Source organism: Kwoniella newhampshirensis, chromosome 11 (genome assembly GCF_039105145.1).
Source record: "Kwoniella newhampshirensis strain CBS 13917 chromosome 11, whole genome shotgun sequence".
In the NCBI taxonomy this organism is placed as follows: Eukaryota; Fungi; Basidiomycota; class Tremellomycetes; order Tremellales; family Cryptococcaceae; genus Kwoniella; species Kwoniella newhampshirensis.
The window spans coordinates 994,481-1,019,875 of record NC_089964.1 but is presented as its reverse complement, the minus strand read 5'-3'; the positions used below and the strand labels follow the sequence as shown (position 1 = coordinate 1,019,875).

Sequence of the window (25,395 nt, the reverse complement as noted above, 5' to 3'; positions counted from 1 at the left end):
CTGGTGATATCTGGTACTGGACTCACGATGGCACCGAAAGATCGAACGTCCGAATTCCACTCCACCCTCAACTCCATCAAATCCCGAACGTCCCTTCCACCGACCACCTCGAGGAAAGGAGGAGCGAAATCCGCCCAAGATAGAGAGGCGAGACAGCCGCTCTTGGCGAGGGACGGAGGGGTAGCTACCCCCGTCGGTGGAGGTGGGGGAGGCGGTGGGGCGGGAGGAACGAAATCTGAATTTGGGAGGATGGCGGGGGCGATCGCGAAGGATATCAATAGTACGACGTTGAAACTGCAGAAGTTGGCGCAGTGTGAGTGCTTGAGAGTGGTGATCTTCCATTACCTGTAGATGGTAGGGGAGAACAGAAAATGAGCGCTGATGGTCGGACTGGTCTTTGCTATCTCTTACTAATCGAAACCGTCGTCGCTGCGTGTTCACCTTCGCTTTTCGACAAATCTCGTATCTCTCCCCCATATCACACATTTGTCGATACCTGTCGGAAACCTCTCCTTCATGCCCCTCTTTCTATTGGTTCGGTCGACGCTCGATTTCTGCACCGCCTCCTCTTTAAATCAAAAAACCCTGCTGATCTCGCTCCGCCCAATCATACCACACCTTCGACCACTGTCCTCCCCCTGGCCCCACAGTGGCCAAACGAAAAACGCTGTTCGACGACCGACCCATCGAGATCTCCGAGCTGACTTACATCATTCGACAAGACATCGCCTCCCTCAACACCCAGATCGCCTCCCTGCAATCCTACGTCCGAGCGCAGAAACCCAGCAATCACAAGAACGATGCGGCGTCGGGGAGTAAAGGGCAGGTGGAGGAACATAACTCGAATGTCGTCATGTTGTTGCAGAGTCGATTGGCGAATATGGGGATGGGGTTCAAGGATGTTTTGGAGTTGAGAACGCAGGTGAGTGTAATATCTGCTGTGGAAAATGATGAGAGGGGATCCTCGGGTCCAGATTTGGACGGTGCGCTGGCTGTTCATGTCGGAGTAGTCTGGAAGAAGCAATGATGTAGTTGAGGGCAATAGTTGTGGTCACCCGGTTCACAACCTATGCTGATCATTTCCCCAGAATATGAAAGCAAGCAAAGACCGAACAGAACAATTCATGCACAGCACCGCTGCATCGACCTCCTTACCGCCTCCATCCAACAGTGAGTGTCAGAGCGTATTCCTAGCCATATATCGGTCGATCCCCTCTCTCGCGTCCATTTGCTCTCCTTTTTGAGGTCATCCCGTCATGCGAGTAACGATTGAGCCTCGCTAACCTTCGCACAGACTCTTTGCTCTTCTCGCAGACTGGACCAGGTGCTGGACTCGATCGGAAAGGCAAAGCGAGAGCAGCTCCTTCCGGTATGGAAGATGGTCAAACCGACTTCTTAGCATTGGATATCGACGGAGATCGAGGAGAGAGCGGGATGCTCAAAGGCGGAGATTATCAACAGATGCAATTGGTCGAGCAACAGGTGGGTCAGATTGCGCATGTAAAGGGAAAACTACGGGGAGCTAATGCGCCAATGATGCTCATAGGATTCATACATACAATCGCGGTCTACGGCTATCGAGTCCATCGAGTCGACCATTGCAGAACTGGGTTCTATCTTCTCACAACTGGCAGGAATGGTCGCGGAGCAAAGAGAGACTGTCCAGCGTATTGATGCGGACACGACGGATATCGCAGCGTGAGTGAAGTTCTGGACCGCCTCAACTTGTACAAACGCTGAAAATGGACTGATCGTGGCTGTGTCTCTCACGCAGAAACGTATCCGGAGCTCAAAGAGAGCTGTTGAAATACTATGCTAGCGTGACGAGCAATAGATGGTTGATGCTCAAGATTTTCGGAGTCCTAATAATCTTCGTAAGTGTCATGGCCATCTCGTATCGTCAAACCAAATCATGATAGTGGGATGAGAGCTGACTGGTGTCGCTCGCGCAGTTCCTTGTGTTTATCCTTGTATCATAGATGATGAGAGTCGTACTGGACGAGCGGTGGTTGGATGCTAGGACTCATTCAATTCCTCTGATGCATGGCTATGGCGGTCGGGTCTTCAATTATCCGTATCAAGTTAGGTCCCTGCGATGTGTTGCACCTTGCACGTTTACAAACCCCTGGACAGATCGGGATAAGTCTCACGTCAGTCAGAGTTTTCTCCCTCAACAGTGTAATTCTTGTGAGTGTCACAGATGGTAATGCTCACTCGCACAACTGCTATCGTGATACGTACATGTTACATCAACAACAAAAAAAAAGGGTACCAGATCGCACCAAGCAACACCTACCCCACCAACGCTAGCTGCACCTCGCACCTCACTCCGCAGCAACCCGGTTCTCGTCTCTCTTCAACCTCTCACCCTCTGCGCGTTGAGTCTCTTCCTTCTTCCTCGCTTGAGCTTCTTCGTATCTCGTCTCCCACACTCCTTCCTCTGTAGACTTCTTCACGTTGTTCGATGCCCCAATCGTTTTCTGTCCTGTTGGAGCGCTATCACTCCCATCGACTGCAGGTTCAGATCGGACTTTGTTCTCCTCCTGTAGTTGTGCGAATTCCGCTGCTTTAGCAACACGCTTTCGCTCTTCTTCTTCCGCTTGCTTCTTTGCACTCTCCGCCGCTGCCCTGATTGTCTCTTCCTGCACCAATCCTTCCAGTTCCGCTGCCAAGTCTTCTTCGTCCACTTCCACTCTCTTCGAACCCATAGCGACCTCTCCGCCCAGACGGACCGCTTGGTCGATCTCCTCTTGATCGGCCATCGCTTCGGCAAGAGCGTCGGTCGTTTCCGCGATCCGATCGAGTGACAGCGACGGATGGGAGAGAACCGAGGAAAGTGTAGCCGTGGAGGTCTCGTATGCTGTCATGATCTGAATAGGCAAGAGTTTCAAAGCCATGTAAGCATCATATTCAACTGGGATTATTGCCCGCATGCAGGTAGATATGTGACCGCAGCTCACCTCGACATCGCCCTTGGCTTGATCGATGCTTCGAATGACTGCGCGGAGCTGTTCAGATGACCCGACTCGCTTATATAGCAAGTCCTCAAGCTGCTTCTTCGATCGCAAATACGACATGGCAATGTTCTTCTGATTGAGCGATAGATGGGTTTTGGCTTTTGCTTGAGACCTGCAAACAATTGCGTCAGATTTGGGAAGCGATAACCTTCACAGACAAAAGATTTACTGTTCGATCTGCTCTTCAATACCCAGGATCTGCTTCTCAACTTTTCGCAAGGCGTTCGACACGGATACAGCCCCGCGATCCGCTTCGTTGATAGGATGATCTGCCGCCACCTGGTCTGCTTCGAGAACCTTGATAATCTGTTGAGGTAGTAGCGTTGAGTTGATCAGCAATCCGAGCAGGACAGTGAGGGGTATATCGAATCAGGACATCGGTGACCAAAGTGACGCGAGATCAAGCTCACAGTTCCATCTGTAACAATCAGTCCACAATCCCTCGATAACCACTTTATCAGCACCTCGACATCCCTCCTGCTCAGTCGATGTTTCCCGTCCGGCAATTTCTTAGCACTGGCACTTAAGGGGAAGCAGGCTGCTCCGAACGTTTCGCGGAACGAGTCGATATCGAAGAGCGAAGTGGTATATGATAACATAGGGTTCTTGATCATGTATGCTGTGAATGATGCTGCAGTACGCTGCGAGATCACGTCGACGTGCAAGGTATATGAGCTCATGCGCATGATGAATTGTCAAATGAGAAGCGTACCTCTACTAACGACATGTGGACATATTCTTTGCCCTTTCCATATCTGGTCCAGAGGACCTCCTCTTTCTCAACCTTGTCGCCAGCTCCGCCAAAGGGATTCAATTGCGATACAGCCCACCAGAGCGGTCGACCGATGAATCGCGATGTCAATGAAGGTGGAGCACGGAGCGGGATCTGTGATGCGAAGAAATGTTGTAGAGGATGCAGCACGGGTGGCGTTGCGGTTACCAATGTTTCCTATCGACGTCCAGATTGTTTTCACATGAGCCATTCCGTAGAAGTGCACGCACATTGAACTCAACTCACAATCACCCCTCCTATACCTTTCGGCCTGACCCCTTGACCATCTTCCAATCTTCCCAGCAGACCATCATTGACCCTCAACACCAACCTGTCTCCTTCACTGTCGTCGGTGTGACCACCACTGTTGATCCAGCCGCTCCTCAGGGTCTCTTCGATGACAGAAGCCCACCATTGCGAATTCGCAGCGTAACCTGTCGGGTTAGTACCCCTCTGAGCGGACGTGGACGCGTAGAGAGCTTGTAGTCGTGCATGAGAAGGTGGGGCAGTAGGCGGTGGAGATGTGCGCAGAAAAGGCGGCAGTGCGTGATCTGCCATGGTTGGGTGTCGGCACAGAAGCAGGACGAGGTGATGATGATGATGATAATGGAATAGCAGATGTTGACTGGTTCGATATTTGTGAGTGGAAGCCCAAAAAAAAAAAAGATGACGTGAAGACGCGTGGCGATGATTGTAGAGTGGCCAAAATAAAAATCATTGCGAAGGTTTAGGGGATCAAGATATGGTCTTGTACAAGACGACTCAGAGGATCTCAGCTAGTTCACACTACATGATCCTCTCCCTTCATCAAATATGTGATGGCATACCTACAGTAGTTGACCTTCCCAGAACGAGACTAGAGATCCAGATAGACTCGGTCACGCTATCACAGCTTCAACAATGACATGTACCGCTCAACAGGGGGTTGATTTCCGCTCAACTTCTCCAGTGTGCATGTATTTGCTAACGCATATTATGCCTATTGGAATGCATCCCCTGCTGTATGCGATTTTGCCGCTATAGTCACATCCAGACTGATCACTTGATGTCTGTGTTGTATAAGAATCGTCCGATCGACTGAAGGGTGAAATCCCTTGTGGACAGGTGTAATCTGTAGAGGGTCGGCGAAAAGGTCATTTATGTACCCCTTCTCTTTGTCGGATCACTCTGAAGAATGCTAGATAAGAGTCAATCCGGTTAGTCGGAGAGAAGAGTCCTGGTTGTGACAGCAGTGGTTGCGAGAATTGAGATGTTCGGGCTCGGCATTCTCCTTGGAGAGGGTGAAGGGCAAGCCTGACAGCCGCCGCTTTGACTTGCGTGTAAAGCTGACAGCTGACAGTACTAAAACAAGCAGATCAACGAGGAGTGATATAGATCATTCTATACATCATCAACTGCAAGCTTTCTCCCGAGCCCCGGTATCTTAGTATAGGTCTCCCACACTAAGACGCGCTTGGTGGTCACTGGTCATCATACTGAGGTGGGCTATCATCACAGTCTCGGTTCAGACTTTTGGTCTCGGTGTCCTGGACTGAGCAAGGCGAGAGTTTGACCGCAGATTTTTTGAGGCATCATTGTCTATCAGGAGATAGATGCTCCTGACCTCGAATGAGATAGACGAATCCATCGTTCGTTTAAGTTACTAGGCAGCCTGATTCAGATCTGATCACTCGATCCGTCTTTCGACATGCCAATCTCCGTGGTGTACTTTAAACATACATGTGCGTCAATGACCACGTCAGTCCAGCCGAGCGTAACGCTGCTTGCAAGTCTCTGTACGATTCTCTCGCCAGTGTGCTGGTCCTCTCATGCGCATCTCCCTTTGTCATGTCCATGTCCGGAGTCAGACAGACCGTCTGTCACGAAGCAGTGTGAGTTGAAGTACACATGTACGACTGTCCGGTTCCGATGTTCTATGCTAGTCTGGTTTGATCATGAGCGCTGCACGCTTCAGGGACCTCGAAGTCTCACCAGAATCCATCGCAGATACAAGAGTAAGTAGGTCATGCTGAACGATGTGAGTGACCAGAGTGAGTCGCTCGCTCACTTCGGGTTCAGTAGATCTCCGTTCGAATCCAAATCCCAATCCGAATCCGATGCCGGGATCCCAACTTTCAAGCCACAGAGAACGTTGCCACCAACCACTGACGTACAGTACATTTCCACCTTTCATCAATATTTTTTATGTTTATTTTTCTTTTTCTTCTTTTTCATCCCGCTCTCCCCAATTTTTCTATTCCGTTCATCTCGGCATCGGCCCCTACAAAAGAAAAAGGACCGGGGCGGTAACGTAACCGCCGTTCCGTCCTAACGTCAACGTCAACGGCATCATGTGAGCACAGTTTATGCAACGATCTACAATCTACGGTGTGATATCTGGTATGTCTCGTAACTCAACTGTTGTCCAGAATGACGGGCGCAGAGTGACTAACCCGATTCTCTCCGTCAGGGAACAGTGACGCGATGGAATATGAACTTATACAAATATCTACGGTTGGACGTACGTTACTCATACCGTTTCCCCTTTTCGTTTTCTACAGATAGCGTTTGAAAGCGATGCAGGGGGATGAGAAATACAAATGTCTTCTGCATAGCAAGGAAATACAAATACATGCCTTCTCCTCTGCTGTAAGCGGTCGCGCTGTCGGACAGAGTGATCTCCGTCTCCGGACAAAGTCAGGGGCTGATGACTGACCCCCGGCGGAAGAAGTCAACTCGACTGATCGTCGTCATCGTCATCCCATGTCCTGCAGATCAGTCTGCTCGTGTGCCGAGATCTCCCGAACCGTGGGGTGACATCCCACGTAAGTGACGCATCGAGTATTACTGACTGATCCGACTGATCACTTGTGGCACCGACGAGGATGGTGGTGGTGCAATGGTGATGATACGCAACTCTTGTATCTGACAAAATGAGTTTCGTGGCTGACAGCGATATCATAGATTCGCACCACTTGCAACATCAGACTGATCAAACATACCATGCCATCCTGTCACAGTCACCATCTATATGTGCGAAAAACTAGTCAATGACCCGAGCCGCTTTATGAGATATAAACACAAATAGAAGGAAATAGCTTTAGTCCAAGACAAAGCTACGAGGATCTGATGAGAGAAGACATCATGCTCGTGGAAAGCTTCAGTCCAAACGAATTCTATGACGAACGCTACATTGATTGAATGAGAAACCAAGACCCGCAGCATCTAATGAGCAAAACAAATGAGAAAGAAGAGAATGAAACGGTCCCGGTCTCTAGCCAGGCCCAAGCGGCCTATGCTCTCGCCTCTAAGGCCGACTCCACCTTCAGCGAAGAACCATCGCTACCTCTTGAAGGAGGCGGGGACAGTCTAGTCTTGGGCGAAATTTCTCTTTCTCTATCATGATACTCTGAATGGGGTTTGCGGTCCACCCCTCCAACATCGTAGAATTTCATGGAAGGTAATCTTATACCCGGTTCAGACACGACAGCCAATGATTTCGGCTATCATAGCAAGATCAAATCGTCAGTGAGCTGCTCGACCTGTGCCACCCAGACGTGAAACCTTGCTCACCGTTAGATCCGCTTCTTTCTCCTCCCGAGGACCTGACCATCCTTCGCGGCCGATGTGTCCTCCACGGTCTTGTCGCAGAGCCGAGAGCATCTCACCACTACCACTTGTACTTGCACTCCGGGGCAAAGACTCGCCCAGTTGGGGACGCGGGGATACCAAGTCGGAGATACGGATTGATCGCGGCGAAACATTTTGCCCCGGTGTCGAATCTCCCGAACCCGATGTCGTCGTGGTGAGTGTCGGTTGAGCTTGAGAATGGGGAGCAGAAAGGGGCCGGACAGCAGGTGAAGATTGAGAAGAGTGGCTGTAAGGTTGAATGGGAGGAAGGGTGTGGACGTTGGACTCTGACATACGTCCGGCCATTGGGTGAACGATTGGTCGACTCGAAGGGTGGTTGGAGGGACCACCGTAGTCCGGATACAAGGAGTCCCGCTTACGTTTCTTCTCCATGTCGGGAGTGGTCATATATTCGTGCATTTGCGAGCCCCATGCAATTTCAGGTGTGGGATAGGGGTTCTCAAACGGCCTCGACGAGAACGAAGACGGTCGTGGTAACGTCGGGCGGGAGTTGTTGTACATCATTCTGCTGTCGCTGGATGAAGGACCAGGCATCGATGATGCAGCTCTAGCCAACGTCGACAAAGGGTCGCCACCAGCATGATGCTGCTGATGCTGTTGATGGGACTGGATACTGACAGGCCTCGATTGACTTTGTCGTTGTTCTTTCGAGTCCCTCTCGGCCCATATTCGTCGCAACCCCTCAACATCGCCAGCGAGACCATTTCGAAACAAAGCAGATTCGAGGTCGTGAATCCAACCTTGCAAATTCGCTTCTCGCTGTTCCAACATCACATAAGAGGTTTGCAGCGCCGCATGATCGCTCCTCGCGTTCGATAGGTTTCTTTCTAGATCGGCAATGTGGTTTGCACGTCGTTCTATTGGTGACGATGATCATCAGTCAGTCATTCTTCACGTTATTTTTACGTTGGTCCGGTCTGATTCAGGAACGGAACTATTGTGCGGATGAAAGCCCATAATGTCTGACGTGCCAGGATCGACATGCATGGAAGTGGACGGTCAACTCACGACGTAGGTTGCGTTGCTTGACCCGGTTCTTCTCGCGACGGATCTCCAGCTTGTTCTTTTCTGCCTTGTCGTCGTCTCCATCTGATCCCTCGGACTCGCTGTATTCCATATTGTTGTCCCGGCTTGAACCGGTTGACGCGTGCCTACCCGAAGTGGAAGTGGGGTAATGGAATGGTGGATATTGTCTGTGGGATGCTGATGATGTGCCGGGAGTCGCTGGAGATGGAAGTGGTAGATAGGGGTGAGGAATAGAAGTGTGAGGATGAGGATGCATGGTTGCGCGGTGAGAGGAAGATGGGAAGGGGGGGGAATGCGCAGCACGAGAGTCGCTCGGCAGGATATTTTCTTGACCGATCTTCTAGGGCGGTATGATGGCACGTCTACGTTGGTGGAGTAGTGATAGATCGCCGTCGTCGCCAATGATGATAGTTAGACGTGTGACAACCAAAAGCAAACGACAAAGGATGGTAAAAACAATTGTGAGGGGAATAAGAAACTGCTTTGTCACTTGGTGACTTCCATGTTATATGGTAGCTGGGAGGCGGCGGACCGTTTAAACTTGATAGGGTTGCGCAGCAATGTTTTGGACACCTTCCAAAGGTGACTCGCCCGAGCGTTTGAAAAAGGGGCCGATGAAGAGGTGTGAGACAAGAAAGAGGAAAGACGATGTGGGGTGACAAAAGAGATTCCTTCCGTGTAATAACGAACAGGAAAGAGTGTCCACCGAAGCGAGTTGATTCGATCAATCCGAAGTCCGGGTGTGATCGTCAAGTGCGAAAAGGATTGGCCTTGGAACCCGTCGATCAAGCGGAGCGGATGAGAACGGTTGTGCAACGCACAAGGAAAGTGACACAAGAGGCAAGGTGACAGACAATAGCAATGACGAAGGGAGAACAAAAGGAGAAATTTTATTTTATCAACAACTTGACTAATTCCGACCGAACGGCGAGAAGCGAGGAGAATGATCGATTATGATGCAGTAGTGATGAGTATTTGACCGACCGAAGAGACGGGTGAGTGAATTCGTGCCCAATACCGATTACAGGAGAGGGGACCGGGGCAGAAGGGAGGATGTCACGCCGTGGCTGAAGGAAGGGAAGGTCTCGGGCGGATTGAACGGACAAAGGCAGCAATGGATGACGATAGACTGAGAATAAAGAGTGTGGTAACTATTGGTATAACTAGGGCACGATAGGATAAATGTGGAACCAAAGGAACGGTCTACGGACGTGGTCGGTATCCAGACAATATTGGGGAGTTACCCAACCTGGATATGTCGGACGGGGTGTGTATGCCGTCTGTGTTCTGTGTTTCTTTATTGTTTGTTGTCCGCGGACTGCTTTGCTTGTGATGTCTTGGGTGGATGGACAATGACGAAACAGGCGGATGGACGGACGAGTTCGAGGCAGCAGACGGGGGGGGAAGAGAGAAGAGTCACATACATCAAATCCCTTCCAATCCTCTCCTGTTCCAACTCAGCGGATCATACCCATGCAGTCATTCCTCCCACCCCTTCCTTCCCGGACTCCGCGGTCTCCTTCCCCTATTCCTCCTCGAACAGTTTTTCCTTGCTCGAGAAATACAAATGATTTGAACGATGAACCAAAGGAATGTATGGGATGAACGTGGTGGAAGGCGATGGTGAAAAACGGGAATTTGTAGAAATGGACTCATCTCTACAAATACTTTGACGAATTCTACAAATAACGACTGAATGATTTGTAGTTTTTCAAACCACGAGGTTCAGGGAAGACTGAAGCATATGGATCAAAAGAAAAAACATCCGAAAGACAATTTGGTAACTTTAGATCATTCTCACCCGGTGGCGTATGGAAAAAAGAAAAGAACCTGAAGAAATAAAATGATGTGCAGCTATGCCGTACAAAGGGGTGTCACTCGTTTGGAACGGCTTCGGCAATCCGGACTGATTGGAAGAGCATCGACCGCGACATGAGACACAGGAATGTAAAGGAAGAACGTTGCAAGCTGTGTACGTCTCACCACCTGCGACGGACATTTGAGGAGGACCAGAGTAGTCACCAAGCAATCGTCTATTGGGATCAATGGGATCGGGATCAAGTCGTCTCGACCAACTAGGTGATATGGGTACGTTGGTCTCCTCGAGTAGACCGGAATTGAGATGCAACCACTGCAATTTGATCGGACTCCAAGAACGCCACCATGCAATTTAGAAACACACTAGCGACTCACCCACCCACGCGTAGGTAGACAAACCGTGCGGATGGAAGCTATTTTTGGGAATGGAGTCGGGGTAACTCAACAGAAAAGACAAGGTTCGGAAACAAATCACATTCGGTAGATGAGAAGTATTACGTGATATCTCAGCCCAATGGACGGATGTACCGGTGCCGCAAGTAATTCCACCCTTTCCTTTTCTACGTATGCATTAATGGCATTTTCTCCAAGTTCGAATGGGATCCTCCCACGTGACCATGTTTCGTCCAGATGTGGTGACGTGTCAGAGTCGTCTAAATGACGCTCGCGTGTTGGATATACGTTCAATACAAAGCAAGTCTACGGTGACTGACCTTCACTTGTATTCTCGACTGATCTTTGAGCGAGCCGACTTTGTGTGTGAACACGACTTGAGCACGGAGCGGAACGATGCGTCTCGCCTCATCGTCCATATCGGCAAAGTGGCTCATCTCACTGCTCTGCACTTTCGTCATCGTATTGCCTTGCGTGGTGCTGGCAGACGAATACGGATCGTCAGCTTCGGATGAAACCTCACTCGAGGACGGTACGTCGTTCGCAACGTATATGCAACGTGCGTCCATAGAGCTGATCCATTCTATCTTGATTTCGCTCATAGTCTGTTCGCCGCTACGGGAAGCTCAGATCATCCTTGCGACGTTGCAACCGCCGCCGAACGCACATCTCGAAAAGAAGGTCGGAGGAACGATTACACCGTTCGCTAGTCGAGGATGGGGTGAGGGGCTCGGTTGGAGTCATGAGGTGGGTATGGGTTTGTAGGTTTTCGGCTATCGAGCTGACCTTCACGGCAGGGACCATTGTCGGCGACGTTACGACTCCTTCCTCGACTCCTGAATTCGGTATTATCCCCCTCGACATTCCTCTCTCGGATACCGATCATCTCGTCAGCTGCCGCTCCTCGAAAGGGGAGGAAGATTGGCAAAATACGGAAAGAGAGAGTGGACAAATTATTAGGGCTCTTGGATGAGGCTGAGCGAAGGGGCTGTGAGGAAGTTTGGCGGACGAGAGGAAAGTTGTACATGGTGAGCTCCTCTGTCATCCTTCTTCCCTCTTCATTCCTCTTTGAGACCTCGTATGGTATACGTACTGGAAAGAACGCTGATGGAGGAGCTTGTTTTCGGCTGTCAATCAGTTTCCGCCAAAAGGGATCCCACAAGACCTTCCCACTGCATATGCGGCCTATTCAGTGAGTGGCAAGACCCGGGCGACCCGGCATCTTGCATGTTGGCTGATACTCTTGAAAGCGGTACTTGGAGAGCAGTGCCGATCCAGAAGCGCAATTTATGGTCGGATTCTTCCATGCTACTGGAAATGGAGGAGTGGAACAGGATCAGGGCAAGGTATGTGATTTTCTTACATCGGGCCATCAAGTGCTGGCTGATCAACCCGCTGGTAGGCGCTTCTGTACTACACTTTCGCTTCGGTACAAGGCTACAGGCCAGCAGCAATGGCAATGGGGTACAGGCATTGGGCAGGAATAGGCGTCAAAGAGGTGAGCATAGCCTAAATGAGCCTTGCTGATATCTCAGGACTGTCTTCTTGCGCTAGACCAGTATCAGTCCGCTGCCGAGAAATGTAGGTTGGTGCTGCAATCAGTATTATCAGATTGGACAACTAATTGTGGTTCCCGTCATAGCATATCAAAAATTTCGTGATGGACCTCCCGGTGGGCGGACTCTTCCACTGACACATACTAGACTGTCGGACCGAGTCGGAGGTATTTACGGCCCCCACGCATCGTGGGCATCGACCGGAGCGAATGCGTACCGAGCCGCTATCCGGGCTTCTTCCGCTTCCGCTAAAGGCGAAACAGAATCGGAGATCCTCGAATACTATCAATATCACTCCGACAGGGATTCTCATATCTACACGGTCGGACTAGGTCGTCGGTTCTATCACGGATCAGTGTACTTTTCCCTACACTCTGGAGTCAGCGCAGGAGCAGATGGAGTTGGAGAGATACCTCAAAGTTTCACCAAAGCGAAGGAATACTTCATGAAAGTTGCGAGGACTATGTGGCCTGTGGATTTTGAGAGCGATGGAAGAGTAGCACCGAAAAGAAAAATGAGCAAGGAGATGGAAGATTCCATATCCGAACCGGCCAGAGTAGCTGCAAGTTTCTTGGGAAGAATGGCGTTGAGAGGGGAAGGGCAGAAACCGGACTATCGTCGGGCGAGATTATGGTATGAGCGGGCAGCAGAACTTGTGAGTTCAGCAGGATTTCATGTGAATGATGCCTGTCATCAGAAATGGATCGCTGAACAAGGCATAAAGGGCGATCGTGAAGCTTTCAATGGACTTGGAATCATCTACCGAGACGGTTTGGTTGTCACTCCGGATAGACAGAAAGCCTCACATTACTTCCAGGCTGCTGCTGCGCAAGATTTGGCCGAAGCTCAGATCAATCTTGCCAAATTACATCTAGAACGAGGCGAGATCCCTCAAGCGATTCCGTTTTTCGAAGTCGCGTTACGACACGGAGCGACATTTGAACCGTTCCATCTCTTGGCAACGCTGCACGCGTCCAACGCGCGAGCAGGTCGTGGACCTGGGATGTGCGGAGTCGCGGTAGCTTACGAGAAGCTGGTCGCTGAGAGAGGGAACTGGGATGAAGATTGGGTAGGAGAGGCAGACAAAGCTTGGTTGAGAGGTGAAGAGGACAAGGCTTTGCTTGGATGGTGGATAGGAGCGGAACTGGGATATGAGACTGGTCAGAACAATGTGGCATTCTTCTTGGAGAAACAGTTCGGCAACAATGGGGCGAAGTTTCTAGGTGAAGACAGGAAAGACCGGGATGAAGGTTTGGGAGATAAGGTTTTGGCTTTGTGGGTGAGAAGTGCTGCGCAGGATAATGTCGATGCGATGGTCAAAGTTGGGGATCACTATTGTGAGTTGCGAGGTATTACTTACCCAGGTCATCCGTTGGATGTCATCCCTCGGAGAATCGTGCAATATGCTAACTTTCTTCCACTTCACAGACGATTCTCGAAAGCCAGCTTATGACAAAGCGGTGGCGTATTACCAAACCGCTGCTGACACCCAGAGCTCCGCCATGGCTTATTGGAATCTGGGATTCATGTACGAGAATGGACAAGGGGTTGCACAAGACTGGCATCTTGCCAAGCGTTTCTACGATCTTGCTGGGGAGACTAGTGCAGAGGCATATCTTCCAGTGCTACTGAGTCTAATCAAGCTCTATGTAAGAAGGTGAGTGCCGGCCTACACAAGTCACACTACCAAGAAAAGCCGACGGACGCTGATGACAGAATTTCTGTAGCTGGTGGGTCGACATCAAGTCCGGCGGTGCCACACCTGGTCTATCGCTATTCGAAGCCGAACCGACGGATATCCCGAAGATGTCTACGTGGGATCGGATCAAAGCTCTCTTCACCGAACCATTCCCGATAGAGGGCAGTGGCGGAGGAGTCCTTTTAGATCCGCTTGAAGAAGAGGGCAACCTGGAGAACGAAGACGCGGCTACTTACGACGACAATTCGGCTCCTGGTTGGACCCAAGGGGGAGCTGGGTATGGGGATGAGGAGGAAGAGTTTCTCGAGGATCTGGTGATCCTGGGCTTGTTGGTGGGAACAGTGGGTCTGATATGGGTCAGAGCAAGATGGGCCGCAGCGGAACGCGAGAGGGAAGAGCGAAGGAGAAGAGAGGGATTACCTCCCGGTGGAGCGGATGGACCACTATAGAACCAAGACTCTTGCACACCGTCATCCTTCAATCGATGGAACTCTCGCATTGGAATGTTGTACTGGTACCCTTATGCATACATGCGCACATCAACCGGGACTATGTTTCTCGCTCGTATAAAAAGTCTGGGGAATGCGGCTGTGTTGACGATGTTGAGTGTGGGGAAATAGATGATATGGCCTGTGAGATGGACCATTAATGAGTGATTGCCATCCCGACTCGTCCCATCCATTGGAGGAGCGGTTGGTTGTTGATTTTCCGACCCCTCCGAGCGAGATGGAAATGGAAGACAACAACAAATCATTCGCGTCGTCGTCGTGTCGTCGTTGTCGTCACCGTTCCTCTCTTTATGGTCATCATCATCTTCATCATTGCATTGCATTGATCATCCTCATCTTCGGCACTTTCATTCACTTGTGGCAACGGCGAACATCCGTGCACGACTCGAAACTAGCATCACCGTCGACATGTCCTCATCTGTACCATCTCAAAGTCGCTCAGCATTCGTCATACCATTTACCCCTACTCGATCCACTCAAACAAACAATAGGGATACAGACAATGATGAACCTAGGGCTTCAACACTCTCATCGATATCAGTATCAACATCGACCTCGTCAACGACAACGACAACACACATCAGATCAAGCACAAACAACCCATCATCATCATCATCATCATCATCATCATCATCATCATCATATACTATACGTCATCAAACGACTAAGAACACTGCACCACTCCCAGCCAATTATCATAGACTCGCACCACCACCACCACCAACACCTCAATCCACGTCCACTTCGAATTCTCGACCATCAGGTATAAGACCCCTGGGAATGTCGTCCAAGTCCAATCTCCCAATGATCAGTCCCCGTTCTACTTTCAACGAAACGTATGAGATGGACGAACCCCATAACTACCCTTCTACGCCGGTCTCGAGTAAGACCACAACGACATCTTGTGCAGCACGAGATCAAGCCGTCATCTCTGGGATCATAGGGAGAGATGTAGGATCGTCGACATCGGAATCGCACCCTGCTGGGATCAACAGTAAATTGAAACGATTATCTTTAGTCGCCACACCTCGACCTAGCTCTACGAGTTCATCAGACCCGGATCGATCGATATCTACTCCATATTCCCATGCCCAACCTCATTCTCATTCTCATTCTCATTCTCATTCTCATTTTCACGACAATGAGGGGATATCAACAACGCCTTCCACACCTATGAGCGCTGATCCTAGAAGGAGAAGTATGAGAATGTCAATGGGCGTAAGTCGACAGAGTATAAGCTATTCTCCAAGTACTGTGTCCACTCCAAGACTGGGCACAGGGGTGGGATATAAGGTGGATGGCGGTCCGAAGGAACTGGGGAGAAGGAGTAGTGAGCATAGCGAGAGAAGAGATGGGTTTCCTTGGGATAAGCAAGTGGAGGAGAGTGAGGATGGGGAGGAAAGTGAAGATGCCGAGGGAGATGGGGAGAGAAAGGGGAAGAGAGGGACAAGGACTTTGACGGAGAGGTGAGTGTCAAGCTATATTTGTCGATTATTGATTGGTCGTCTGGCTGACTGTCACATCATCCACAGACACTCCGACTTGCTGACTGCGATCGCGCAGCGGGAGCGTAAAGTCAACGAGCTCAAACAAGGTGAGTTTACATGTCGTATTCACCTTCCTGCCTAGTGCTTATCTTCGGTGCAATCTTCTCTACCAGAATTGCACCAGCAAGAAGCTTCCCTCGCCCAGCTCAAGTCTCGCTGGACCAATATTGTCTCTCGAGCCAATCGTTCCCCCAATCCAGCCCACCCTCCTCGACAAGGAAGCATCGGTCAATCGCTCTCCTTGTCAACCTCAACATCGTCTTCCACTTCGTCCTCTCTAGCGACGATCGACGAACCTTCTACAAGCAGCCTTTCTCAGCCAAGCTTTGCGGCATCAGCCAATCTTGGCTTGGGAGTTGGGGCCAACGTGTTGAATGGCTTGATCCATCAGACCGAGGGATATCTCGGTCCGGAAGTCGTCGAAGGTGGGAAGCGGTTCTTGGGGACGCTTTGGAAAACGGTTGGAGCAGCTGCCGGTGGAACTGTTCCTCACGGTCAGCATGAAGAGCAAGAAGAACGACACGAAGGTCGTAGATCAGTGGTAGAAGCGAAAGAGGAATGGGGGCAATTCGCTCCCAAGTTGGATCTGTGAGTCCTGCCTGTCCCCATGCTGCTCCTAGCCCAGCGATGTTCTAGACTGAAATACAAATACTATTAGGTCTGGTCTGCAAAGAATGATCGTACCTTGGAACTCGCCCTCACAATCCCAATCTCTGTCTGGGCCGTCTGATCGAGACCGACATCAAAGACGAGATAGTCGAAGTACCACTGCACCACCGACTCGTGGCTACCTCGGCCCCAAGACTTCATCCAATGTTGCTCTTCGACGGTCTCCAATGATGTCATCTCGCTCACCTTCAGGTCTCAACATCGATACCGCCCAAGCCCAATCGTCTCCTCCCTTATCAACACCGCTCACCTCATGTTCAGCGGCTGGCACAGATCGGACGACAGGTCTTGGTCTTGGTCTCGGTCTGGGTCTAGGACCCGACCTTGGCTCTACTATCGCCTCTCGCTCGAGTCCCGATCTCATGTGTTCTGACGATGAAGAGGAAGTCAAACAATTGGGCAAAGCAATCTCTCCCTTCCGCAAGCCACCAGCTCAGGTATCGGACACCAGCAGATTGGGGGGCAAACAGGGCGACGGGTGGGAATTCTGACTCGCAGTGGAAGGTCTCTCTCTTTGGGTCAGTGCGGTGAGCGTTTACGTCAGTGTGGCTATTGCGTTACAGTAGTTGCGCGTGGGGTGTGATTGCCAGCTACGAGAAGGCGAAGAAAAGAGAGGACGATGGCGAGAGAGGACTTCCACTGTTTTACAAAAATGCTGGAAGACAATGTCACAGCGATGAGGTCAGAGATGAAGGAATTGTGAAGGAGGCATGAGAGATGTATGAGGACAGACTGCAATGTTGAGTGCTTGTCAGCGGGATCACTGGCATTTCAGCACATGACCTGTCCAAGGCTGGCATACTGGTGTCGCTCAAGCCTGCCAAGTAACGGCTGGCCGAACACGTCCGACATCGCGAAGAGTCCGCTTGAACGAGCGGCAATTTTTGCGCGATGTCGACTTGGATGGCGTGCTAGAATCTCCTTTATGGCAGTTGTCACAGCTGAAGGGATGTACATTCACGGTGTCAGAGCGAAGTGTCAATGATTCTCGCCACCGATACAGGTATAAATTCTGCGACTGTTCCAACATACATGCACCCAGTCCTCTGACTCGTAAACACACGCAAAGACATCGGAGTCTTCTCCATCGCGCCTTTTTCGCTACACAAATTAGCATTCTAGTCAGATCCACCCGTATACCTCTCAGCCAATCTAACTGATCGTGATCTCTTCTGACGTGTGAGACCGATGACGAAGGAGGAGTCTTCGCCGAGTTGCGCTTCACTTCAAGACACCGGTGAAGAATTATCGAGTGCGCAGTTAGAGGTGAAGCATTGTTGCGAAAACCTGAAGCTACCCAGTGTCACTCGCAATCCAAAAGAGTATCTCAATTTGCATCGAGAGATCACACGCAAACATGATACTCTTTCTACTTTTCGACAGGTGAAACCGCGAGACCCAGAGTACGCGTCAAGGCTGGGGGAAACTCTAACCAGATGTGCATTCCCTGTCAAACACGTCTGTCCAATAAACACCCGCATGGAGACATTCGGTTGGCAAGGCTCTCGAATTTACCGCATCTCAAGTTACTGGTCAACCATACGCTCTCCTGAGTATAAGGCAATCAACGATTCTATGAGCGAAGGGTTTCCACACTGTGGCGCTGTCGACCCCAAGCAGATCAACGACGTATCGATCGCCACCACCTTTGAAACACCTCGATGTCCCGGTACATGCATCACGCACGGAACACCGACGCGGGGACCGATACCTTGTGCACTTTCTGTCCCGCGATTCGCGAACGGACGAGTCGCCGGTCTGGTAGTCGAGATGACGGACGAGTCGGGGGGATCCCGCTTCGATCATTATTGCTCGGCAAGTCATTTGGCTGCAGCAATGAGGAAATGGGATCTCAACTCGTTCAAAAAGGTCCACGAATTTGATCCAGAACTTCTCTCTTACAAACGTCACGAGCGCTTCAGGCAAGACGTGAACGAAGATGTCGACGACTGGCTTGTCCGCACCCAAGAACCTGTCACTTGTGTTTCGTGCCGCGAGGCAGACCTAGCCTATCCTATCGAGAGCAGTGCAGCGACAAAATGGGAATATTACACCGGACAAAGAGGCAAAAGTTGGCTGGACAACATCTACGAATATGGATGCTACGTACATGAAGACAAGGAGAAACATCTCAAGAACCAACACGGAGACATGTCTCGAGAGCTATCATTCCACGTGGGGCAAGAGCGGACGGAAGACGGTGGAATGTTCTGCAGAAGGCTGCAAGACCGCTGTCCCTCTTCTTTCGGCCAAGGCGAAATGGGGTGATAAGGAATGGCCGTTCCGCTCAGGTACTGAAGTCTTCTGCAATCCTTACTGTAAGCGGAGGTCTTTGCAGTCCACCTCGATCTCGAAGGCGAATGAGAAGACTTCTGGTGCCGTGTTACCAAATTCACGACTGACATTGCCGGAACCAGAGCCAGCGACGTCGTCGAACACCACTAGTCTGGGCTCTAAGCGTCCCATAGCGAGTCCGAATCACGACGAGGGCAGGGATCAAAGGTCCAGGAGGATTCGGCAGGAATTTGAAGGGCGATTCTGATCTCCAATCGGCGGGCATTTGGCTTGACAGTCGGACCCAGTTTCGGTGGATTGTCTCAGATACTGCAGTAAATTATATTTAAGTTATATGCACTCTATTTAGGGCGGAAGATGTGATCGCTACCGTATGACACGGACTCTCTCGCTTTTACACCTCCTGACTTGGACAGGTTCAATCAGCCTGCAGTCTCGATGTTCATGCAGTTGCTAGCAGATGAAGCACCGATTACACTGTCTTCATGTATGCAGCGGCTTTGCCTGACATCCTCGAGACTACTTTCGTAGGGGGGCCTTCCAATCGAAGACCATGGCATGAAACACAGTTCACGTTGTCTTCCATTTTTATGATTACAGTGTATGTGTGTTAGCCTTCGTCAGTTTCGCTTCGTATCCCTTGTCACGACGGACAACTGGTTGTTATATAAGCTTGAGGGCGGCGTTCTACGGATCAGTCCAAACGAAAATTGTCAGAATAGAGTGACCACGCTGCACCTGACCAAATCATCAATCACGTCGTCTCTAACATCCTCCAACATGGACAACTACTCTGGTCCCGCCCGCTCCTTCCTGATGACTACCACGCTCTCCAATGACAACCAATCCATACCGTCTTCCCAAAGGCAGAAAGCCCACGATGCTTCGAACAGCTTACCAAGTATCGCCTCCTCGGCTCTGGGGCTTCTCAGAACCCTCGACCCAAACGAGCACAACTTGTACTGTGCGCCTGTTGATCATGATCCTCTCACGCTTCCTCCTATCGCGGGCATACATACAAATCATCGATACCAAGTGAGCTTTGAAGAGAGCCACGATAACCATGATGCACTTCTTCGTTCAAATTCGTTCCAGGGAAACAATAATAGGTCAGATATGTCTGGTAGCTCCTCGTCACCCAGTGTTCGGGATCAGAATCAACGGACGTCTGTGACTCATGTTCCCAAGTTTTCATGGCGATTTACTAGTGTCAACGATGCACATCCTGTTGGATATTCAGGAGATCGATACAAAGAAGACGTTCCTCATCCTGCCACTGCCCCAAGGGACACACGCAGTGAGGCAGACAACGAGGACTCCACCATTCAAGAACAATCACACGACAACGAGGCGCTAAAGAAATTGAGATTTGCATCTGCTGCTATTCGCACATTCAACCGAGACACCAAGAGCGGCACACTTCAACGGATCTCAGTGAGAGAGCTCAGACGCGGCTTGATTGATTGCGTCGAAAATGGGTGCGAGTTCTCCACCGCCAGTCACAATGTTTTGTGCTATGGATCTCCTGAAGGAGAGAGTCTCGGTCGTCTCACCGCTAGGAAGATCAGGGATCGCATCGGTAACGAGCTGCGATCCGATGGATACGCCAGATTGACTGATACAGGTATCATGACTGGTCTTCCAAATTGTGGCCAGCATGAATCCACATCAAGTCGTCGACATCCACGTCCTGCACTGCTTAGCTTCGAATCTTGCACATGCAGGTACAGAGCGTTGCCGTCGATGAAATGCCCGTACGGTTCCAACGATGGGGGCAGATCGAATCGCTATGTGTGCAAGGTTGATGTGCCTGTCTATGATGGTCCAACCAGGTTGCATTACCTGAAGGAGAAAACGAATGATGTAAAGAGCACTTTCTGCTCTCTTTCACATGCGGGCAAATACAAAAGCCGAAACATCCGGGAGAAACGTCAACTTATAAAGACACTGGGGAACCGAGAGGAAACCACTTAGGCGCTGCGTAAAGTTGGGAATGTCATTTAGGCGCGGCATCTCACCGATTGGTGGAGCGCCAATCATCGAGGTATATGGAGGCTGAGGTTGAGAAGTTTGAGTCAAGTGAGATTGTTATCAGAATGTGGACATCGTCAGTAGAAGTGCATGTCCACAGCTCGCCAAGCCAGGCTAAACAGCATTGTAGTCCCTACAAGCTCGACGTCAGTATTGCGTATCATGCGTCGTCCATTCCACGAAAACTCACATCGTGGTTTCGTGCTTCTTTGCGTCGTTCAATTTTCTGACTGCCTTCATGAAATCTTCTTGGACCACCGCATCTCGATCTTCCCGGATGGCAAACATACCCGCCTACGAGTTTCGTTTGTGATCAGCCAATAGATCGCTTCGCTTTAGTTCCTACGCGCAGGCTACATGCTCACCTCTGTGCACACGTTTCTCAGATCCGCACCATTGAAACCGTCACTGAGCTTGACCACCGCTTCATAATCGATGTCACCCGACTTGTTAATCCCTTTTGCATGAATTTTGAGGATCTCCAGTCGACCTTGCTCATTCGGCAGAGGGATCTCAATCTTCCTGTCCAATCGACCCGGTCGAAGCAAAGCAGGATCCAACGTATCAGGCCTGTTGGTAGCCATGATGATCTTTGTTTTACCGAGGGAATCGAATCCGTCCATTTGATTAAGCAACTACGATATCCGTGTCAGCTTGAAATCCACACTGCTCAATCGTCAGAAAGACTCACCTCCATCAACGTTCTCTGGATCTCTCGATCCGCACTAGTGCCCTCTGAGAAACGTCTTCCACCAATAGCGTCGATCTCATCCATAAATATCACACAAGGTTCGTGTTCTCTCGCATATGCGAACATCTCTCGGATCAGTCGCGCCGATTCACCAATATATTTGTCGACAATCTGAATATTGAACAGTCAGCTACGGTGGCTAGCATAACAGGAGACGAGCGAGACGTGACGTACAGCTGAAGAAACGACCTTTAGGAAATTGGTGTTCAATGTGGCCGCCACTGCTCGAGCCAGCAGAGTCTTTCCAGTACCGGGGGGACCATATAACAACACACCCTTGGGAGGCTTGATTCCGACTCGCTAATAAAAGCTGTTGATTCAGCTACGAGATGTCGAGATACCAGATCAGACGGAAGCTCACCTCAAAGAGCTCCGGGTTCATGAGAGGCAATTCGATAACCTCTCTCAATTCCCTGACCTGTTCTCCGAGACCTCCGATACCGGCGAATGTCGCTGATCCAGGATCTTCAAGGGACATGTTGTAGACCTAACAATAGATCATATAACACAGTCAACTAATTGTTTCATATGAGGGACTAGCCGTCACTCACCATTGGATCGACCTCACGAGGCAGGATTCGCATGATTGTCAGAGTTGTCATATCAAGGGAGACTCGAACACCAGATTTGAGCTGCACTCGGAACCAGTCAGTCGACAGAACGCATGCATCATGAGGGATAACAAGGACACACCTTCGCAACCGGAAGGGTGGGACGGTAAGACACGACATAACGAGGTCCTGAAGATGCCTTGACGATGACTAAGAGAAAGCAGAACGATCAGCTTGCGCCTACATCCAATAAACCGAAGCGATGCAGGCGTTGAGAGCTAGACGAGATGATCGTCACTCACATCGTTCCTCGTCAAGTTGCTTGAGGATCTCCCCGATGATCTGACCAACACTTTGTAACGCTTTGATGTCTTCTTCGGTCTTGTCAAAGTCGGTTGAAAGTGTACGGATGTTCAGTCGGACTGTATAGTTTTGGAGGACATTGAGCTCTTTGCACGAGAGCCGATGTATTCTTTGGTCATCCACCCACCTGTTTTGAGCCTTTCACCCATACCAGAATGCTCCTTCACTTTCTGCGTAGGATCAAGAAGGAAGGTCAGCATAAGTAAGGAACGGGTGAAGAGGATCTCGACCGACCGCTCGGTAAGCTTTGATCGCTTCATACTTGTCCGGAGCCATGCCGGAAGGAGCCACGATGGCCGGGGCTGTAGAAGATGATGGTTCACCGCTTGACATGGTGTCTTGTGATGGCAGTGAAATGGCAGTGACGATGGAAGGATGAGTTGAATCAAAGATGACGATGAGTTGTGGTCGCTGTTGGCGAACTCGCGACTGACGCGGCCCATCGCTCCCATCAACCCCTCTCTTTGTTTGTGTACCCCACTTTAAATTTCTGTCGATCGCTGTTTGAAACCAAGTCGTCGTTATTGGCTTGGGAGGAGCTGTCCTTTTTTGGAGATGTAAACATGACTCAAGAGGTGACAGAGTACATGTCTCTTCGAGCAGCTCTCTGCAGATTTGTTTCACCCTCTACTTGGGTGACACGCTGGCGATCGAACATCATGACGAGCTCATCTATACGTTCTCCGCCTGCGAAGCGATTCAAGTCTGAGCTGCCATCCTCCTTCACCGAAGTCACGGAAGCTCCCGTCAACGCGCTCTTCACAGAGCCGTCTTCGTCGACGCAAAATCCGACTCAGCAGAAAACCAACGATAAACCAGCAGGAAAGAAGGGTAGGAAGCAAAGAAGACCTCTACCAGAAGCCTTTTCACCTGCAGATGTCCTCTTCCACGACGTCAGAGATTTCTTAGGTGCAGACTATGTTACGGAAATTTTGGCGAAGAAGGACGGAGCTGAGTGGGAAGCGCCGGGAGAATTGGGACTCTTTGAGGTTGTAGAGACCACTGCTGGGGCCTTCACTGTCTCGGGTGAGTAGAGATTGGCCGATTTTGAACGATATAGCTGATTTTGCGACGTGAAGGTGAATCACTCTCTCTGTGGACCTCAAGCTCGGGCAAGAAATGGGCCATCATTACTCCCTTCGCTCACCCCAGAGACAAAATACGGTGCAAGATATACAAGCATGATCGATTATGCAGCTCCGCAGATCTGATGGAAATACTGGAATACAGTGAAGAGTTCAGGGGAGGCGAAGGTGATAGGCGAAAGAATCCAAATGCGGGGTGCAAGTATTTTGGCGAGTGGTGAGCGACTTTCGTTCCAAATGGAAGAAGAACTATGTATTGATGCCGTCCATAGCGGAGGATGTCAGCTTCAACCCGTTCCCTACCCTCTTCAACTTTCACACAAACGTCGGACGGTTGATCTTGCCTACAAAAGGTTCTCTACGCTGCCATCTACATCCGTTCCCGATATCCTGCCGACCATAGGCAGTCCGAAACAATGGGCCTACAGGACGAAAATCACGCCTCATTTTGACGCACCTCCCAAATGGGCTAGAGCGAAACTGGCAGAGAACGCAGGTGGAGGTGAGGAGGATTTGATGAATGGGGAACAGGAAGCGAGGAAGGGTTGGGAATGTAGGATCGGCTTTGAGAGGAAGGGGAAACCCGGTGTGATGGATATCGAGGTGGGCGATCTGTCCATTGTCGTGTGGTATGTTAAAGCTGACACAACCTAGGAATGCCCAATTGCCACACCCGTACTGAACGTGAAGCTGGTGGATGAGCGGGCTCGGGTGCAAGAGTGGGTTTTCACATCCCGCTCAACAATAAAACCGGAATCACAGCTAACAAAAATCGTAGGACGATCATGTCGTTCAAGAAAGGTGCAACACTCCTTTTGCGTGACTCCTTGCCGAACCTTGAACCGTTACCGTCATCCACCAACCCTTTCTCCCCTTCCACGCCTATACTTCCCGAAGAAGCTCACATCGCCATCACCAACCATCGGACGCCAGTATACGAACGAGTTGGCGAATTCATCTTCTCATTCGCTGCAGGTTCTTTCTTCCAGAACAACAACTCGATTCTCATCCCCTTGACTACCTATGTAAAGGAAGCAATCTTTCCTCCAGGATCCACTGCTTTCCCCCCAACACATCTTGTCGATACCTATTGTGGCTCAGGTCTTTTTGGAATAACACTGAGTCCTTGCTTTGAAAAGGTTGCCGGTGTGGAGATCAGCCAGGACAGTATCACCGCTGCAAAGAATAATGCAGAGATGAATGGGCTGCAAGACAAGACTACTTGGCTGTGCGGGAAGGCAGAGGATATATTTGGTGGACTGGCGGAGAAGGGATTCGAAGGTGGCAAGAGTTGCGTCGTCGTGGATGTAAGTTTTCTCTGGACTCACTTCTATGTGATTCTTTCGAGCACACGCTGACGAAAAAAAAAACGGATATCAGCCTCCAAGAAAAGGTTGCGACGAACCATTCCTCGATCAGCTGCTTCATTTTAAACCTCTCACGATTGTTTATGTGTCTTGCAATGTTCATACTCAAGCAAGAGACGTTGGATACCTAGTCAACGAGAGCGCCAAACGAGGGGGTAGTGAGTGGAAGTATGTGCTGGAATCTCTGAGAGGATTCGATCTATTCCCTCAAGTGAGTCCATCACTCAATGTCACTCCGAATGCTATAGCTGACAGACGACAGACTGCTCATGTCGAGAGTGTAGCTGTACTCAGATTACAATAGAATGATACCATG

The 25,395-nt window shown here is 50.3% G+C and overlaps 8 protein-coding genes across 8 annotated transcripts; 5 read left to right on the top strand and 3 right to left on the bottom strand.

Moving 5' to 3' along the window:
* Positions 1-27: 27 nt before the first annotated feature.
* Positions 28-1,979, top strand: IAR55_005545 (uncharacterized protein; the record flags this gene model as incomplete). The annotated part of the gene is made up of 7 exons (XM_066948636.1): positions 28-313; positions 651-922; positions 1,089-1,170; positions 1,295-1,482; positions 1,547-1,698; positions 1,775-1,874; positions 1,953-1,979. 7 exons carry the CDS (start codon positions 28-30, stop codon positions 1,977-1,979), a joined length of 1,107 nt encoding a protein of 368 aa, XP_066801204.1.
* Positions 1,980-2,324: 345 nt separating this feature from the next.
* On the bottom strand, positions 2,325-4,347 carry IAR55_005544 (uncharacterized protein; the record flags this gene model as incomplete). The annotated part of the gene is made up of 6 exons (XM_066948635.1): positions 2,325-2,870; positions 2,961-3,129; positions 3,187-3,323; positions 3,428-3,658; positions 3,730-3,966; positions 4,036-4,347. 6 exons carry the CDS (start codon positions 4,345-4,347, stop codon positions 2,325-2,327), a joined length of 1,632 nt encoding a protein of 543 aa, XP_066801203.1.
* A 2,714-nt stretch (positions 4,348-7,061) lies between these two features.
* Positions 7,062-8,701, bottom strand: IAR55_005543 (uncharacterized protein; the record flags this gene model as incomplete). The annotated part of the gene is made up of 3 exons (XM_066948634.1): positions 7,062-7,271; positions 7,342-8,276; positions 8,428-8,701. The coding sequence occupies 3 exons, from the start codon at positions 8,699-8,701 to the stop codon at positions 7,062-7,064; spliced, it is 1,419 nt and encodes a 472-aa protein (XP_066801202.1).
* Positions 8,702-11,052: 2,351 nt separating this feature from the next.
* IAR55_005542 (uncharacterized protein) lies at positions 11,053-14,360 on the top strand (the record flags this gene model as incomplete). The annotated part of the gene is made up of 11 exons (XM_066948633.1): positions 11,053-11,188; positions 11,261-11,403; positions 11,454-11,684; positions 11,795-11,848; positions 11,907-12,002; positions 12,059-12,154; positions 12,216-12,237; positions 12,299-12,867; positions 12,937-13,549; positions 13,641-13,869; positions 13,940-14,360. 11 exons carry the CDS (start codon positions 11,053-11,055, stop codon positions 14,358-14,360), a joined length of 2,610 nt encoding a protein of 869 aa, XP_066801201.1.
* Positions 14,361-14,828: 468 nt separating this feature from the next.
* IAR55_005541 (uncharacterized protein) lies at positions 14,829-17,127 on the top strand (the record flags this gene model as incomplete). The annotated part of the gene is made up of 4 exons (XM_066948632.1): positions 14,829-15,886; positions 15,953-16,014; positions 16,081-16,555; positions 16,626-17,127. 4 exons carry the CDS (start codon positions 14,829-14,831, stop codon positions 17,125-17,127), a joined length of 2,097 nt encoding a protein of 698 aa, XP_066801200.1.
* A 1,604-nt stretch (positions 17,128-18,731) lies between these two features.
* IAR55_005540 (uncharacterized protein) lies at positions 18,732-19,178 on the top strand (the record flags this gene model as incomplete). The annotated part of the gene is made up of 1 exon (XM_066948631.1): positions 18,732-19,178. The coding sequence occupies one exon, from the start codon at positions 18,732-18,734 to the stop codon at positions 19,176-19,178; it is 447 nt and encodes a 148-aa protein (XP_066801199.1).
* Positions 19,179-21,148: 1,970 nt separating this feature from the next.
* Positions 21,149-22,960, bottom strand: IAR55_005539 (26S protease regulatory subunit 10B; the record flags this gene model as incomplete). The annotated part of the gene is made up of 10 exons (XM_066948630.1): positions 21,149-21,256; positions 21,328-21,597; positions 21,654-21,824; positions 21,888-22,013; positions 22,075-22,200; positions 22,265-22,345; positions 22,407-22,474; positions 22,567-22,686; positions 22,755-22,797; positions 22,862-22,960. 10 exons carry the CDS (start codon positions 22,958-22,960, stop codon positions 21,149-21,151), a joined length of 1,212 nt encoding a protein of 403 aa, XP_066801198.1.
* A 326-nt stretch (positions 22,961-23,286) lies between these two features.
* On the top strand, positions 23,287-25,383 carry IAR55_005538 (uncharacterized protein; the record flags this gene model as incomplete). The annotated part of the gene is made up of 7 exons (XM_066948629.1): positions 23,287-23,653; positions 23,707-23,929; positions 23,985-24,315; positions 24,367-24,431; positions 24,491-25,019; positions 25,093-25,290; positions 25,342-25,383. The coding sequence occupies 7 exons, from the start codon at positions 23,287-23,289 to the stop codon at positions 25,381-25,383; spliced, it is 1,755 nt and encodes a 584-aa protein (XP_066801197.1).
* Between the last annotated feature and the right edge of the window lie 12 nt (positions 25,384-25,395).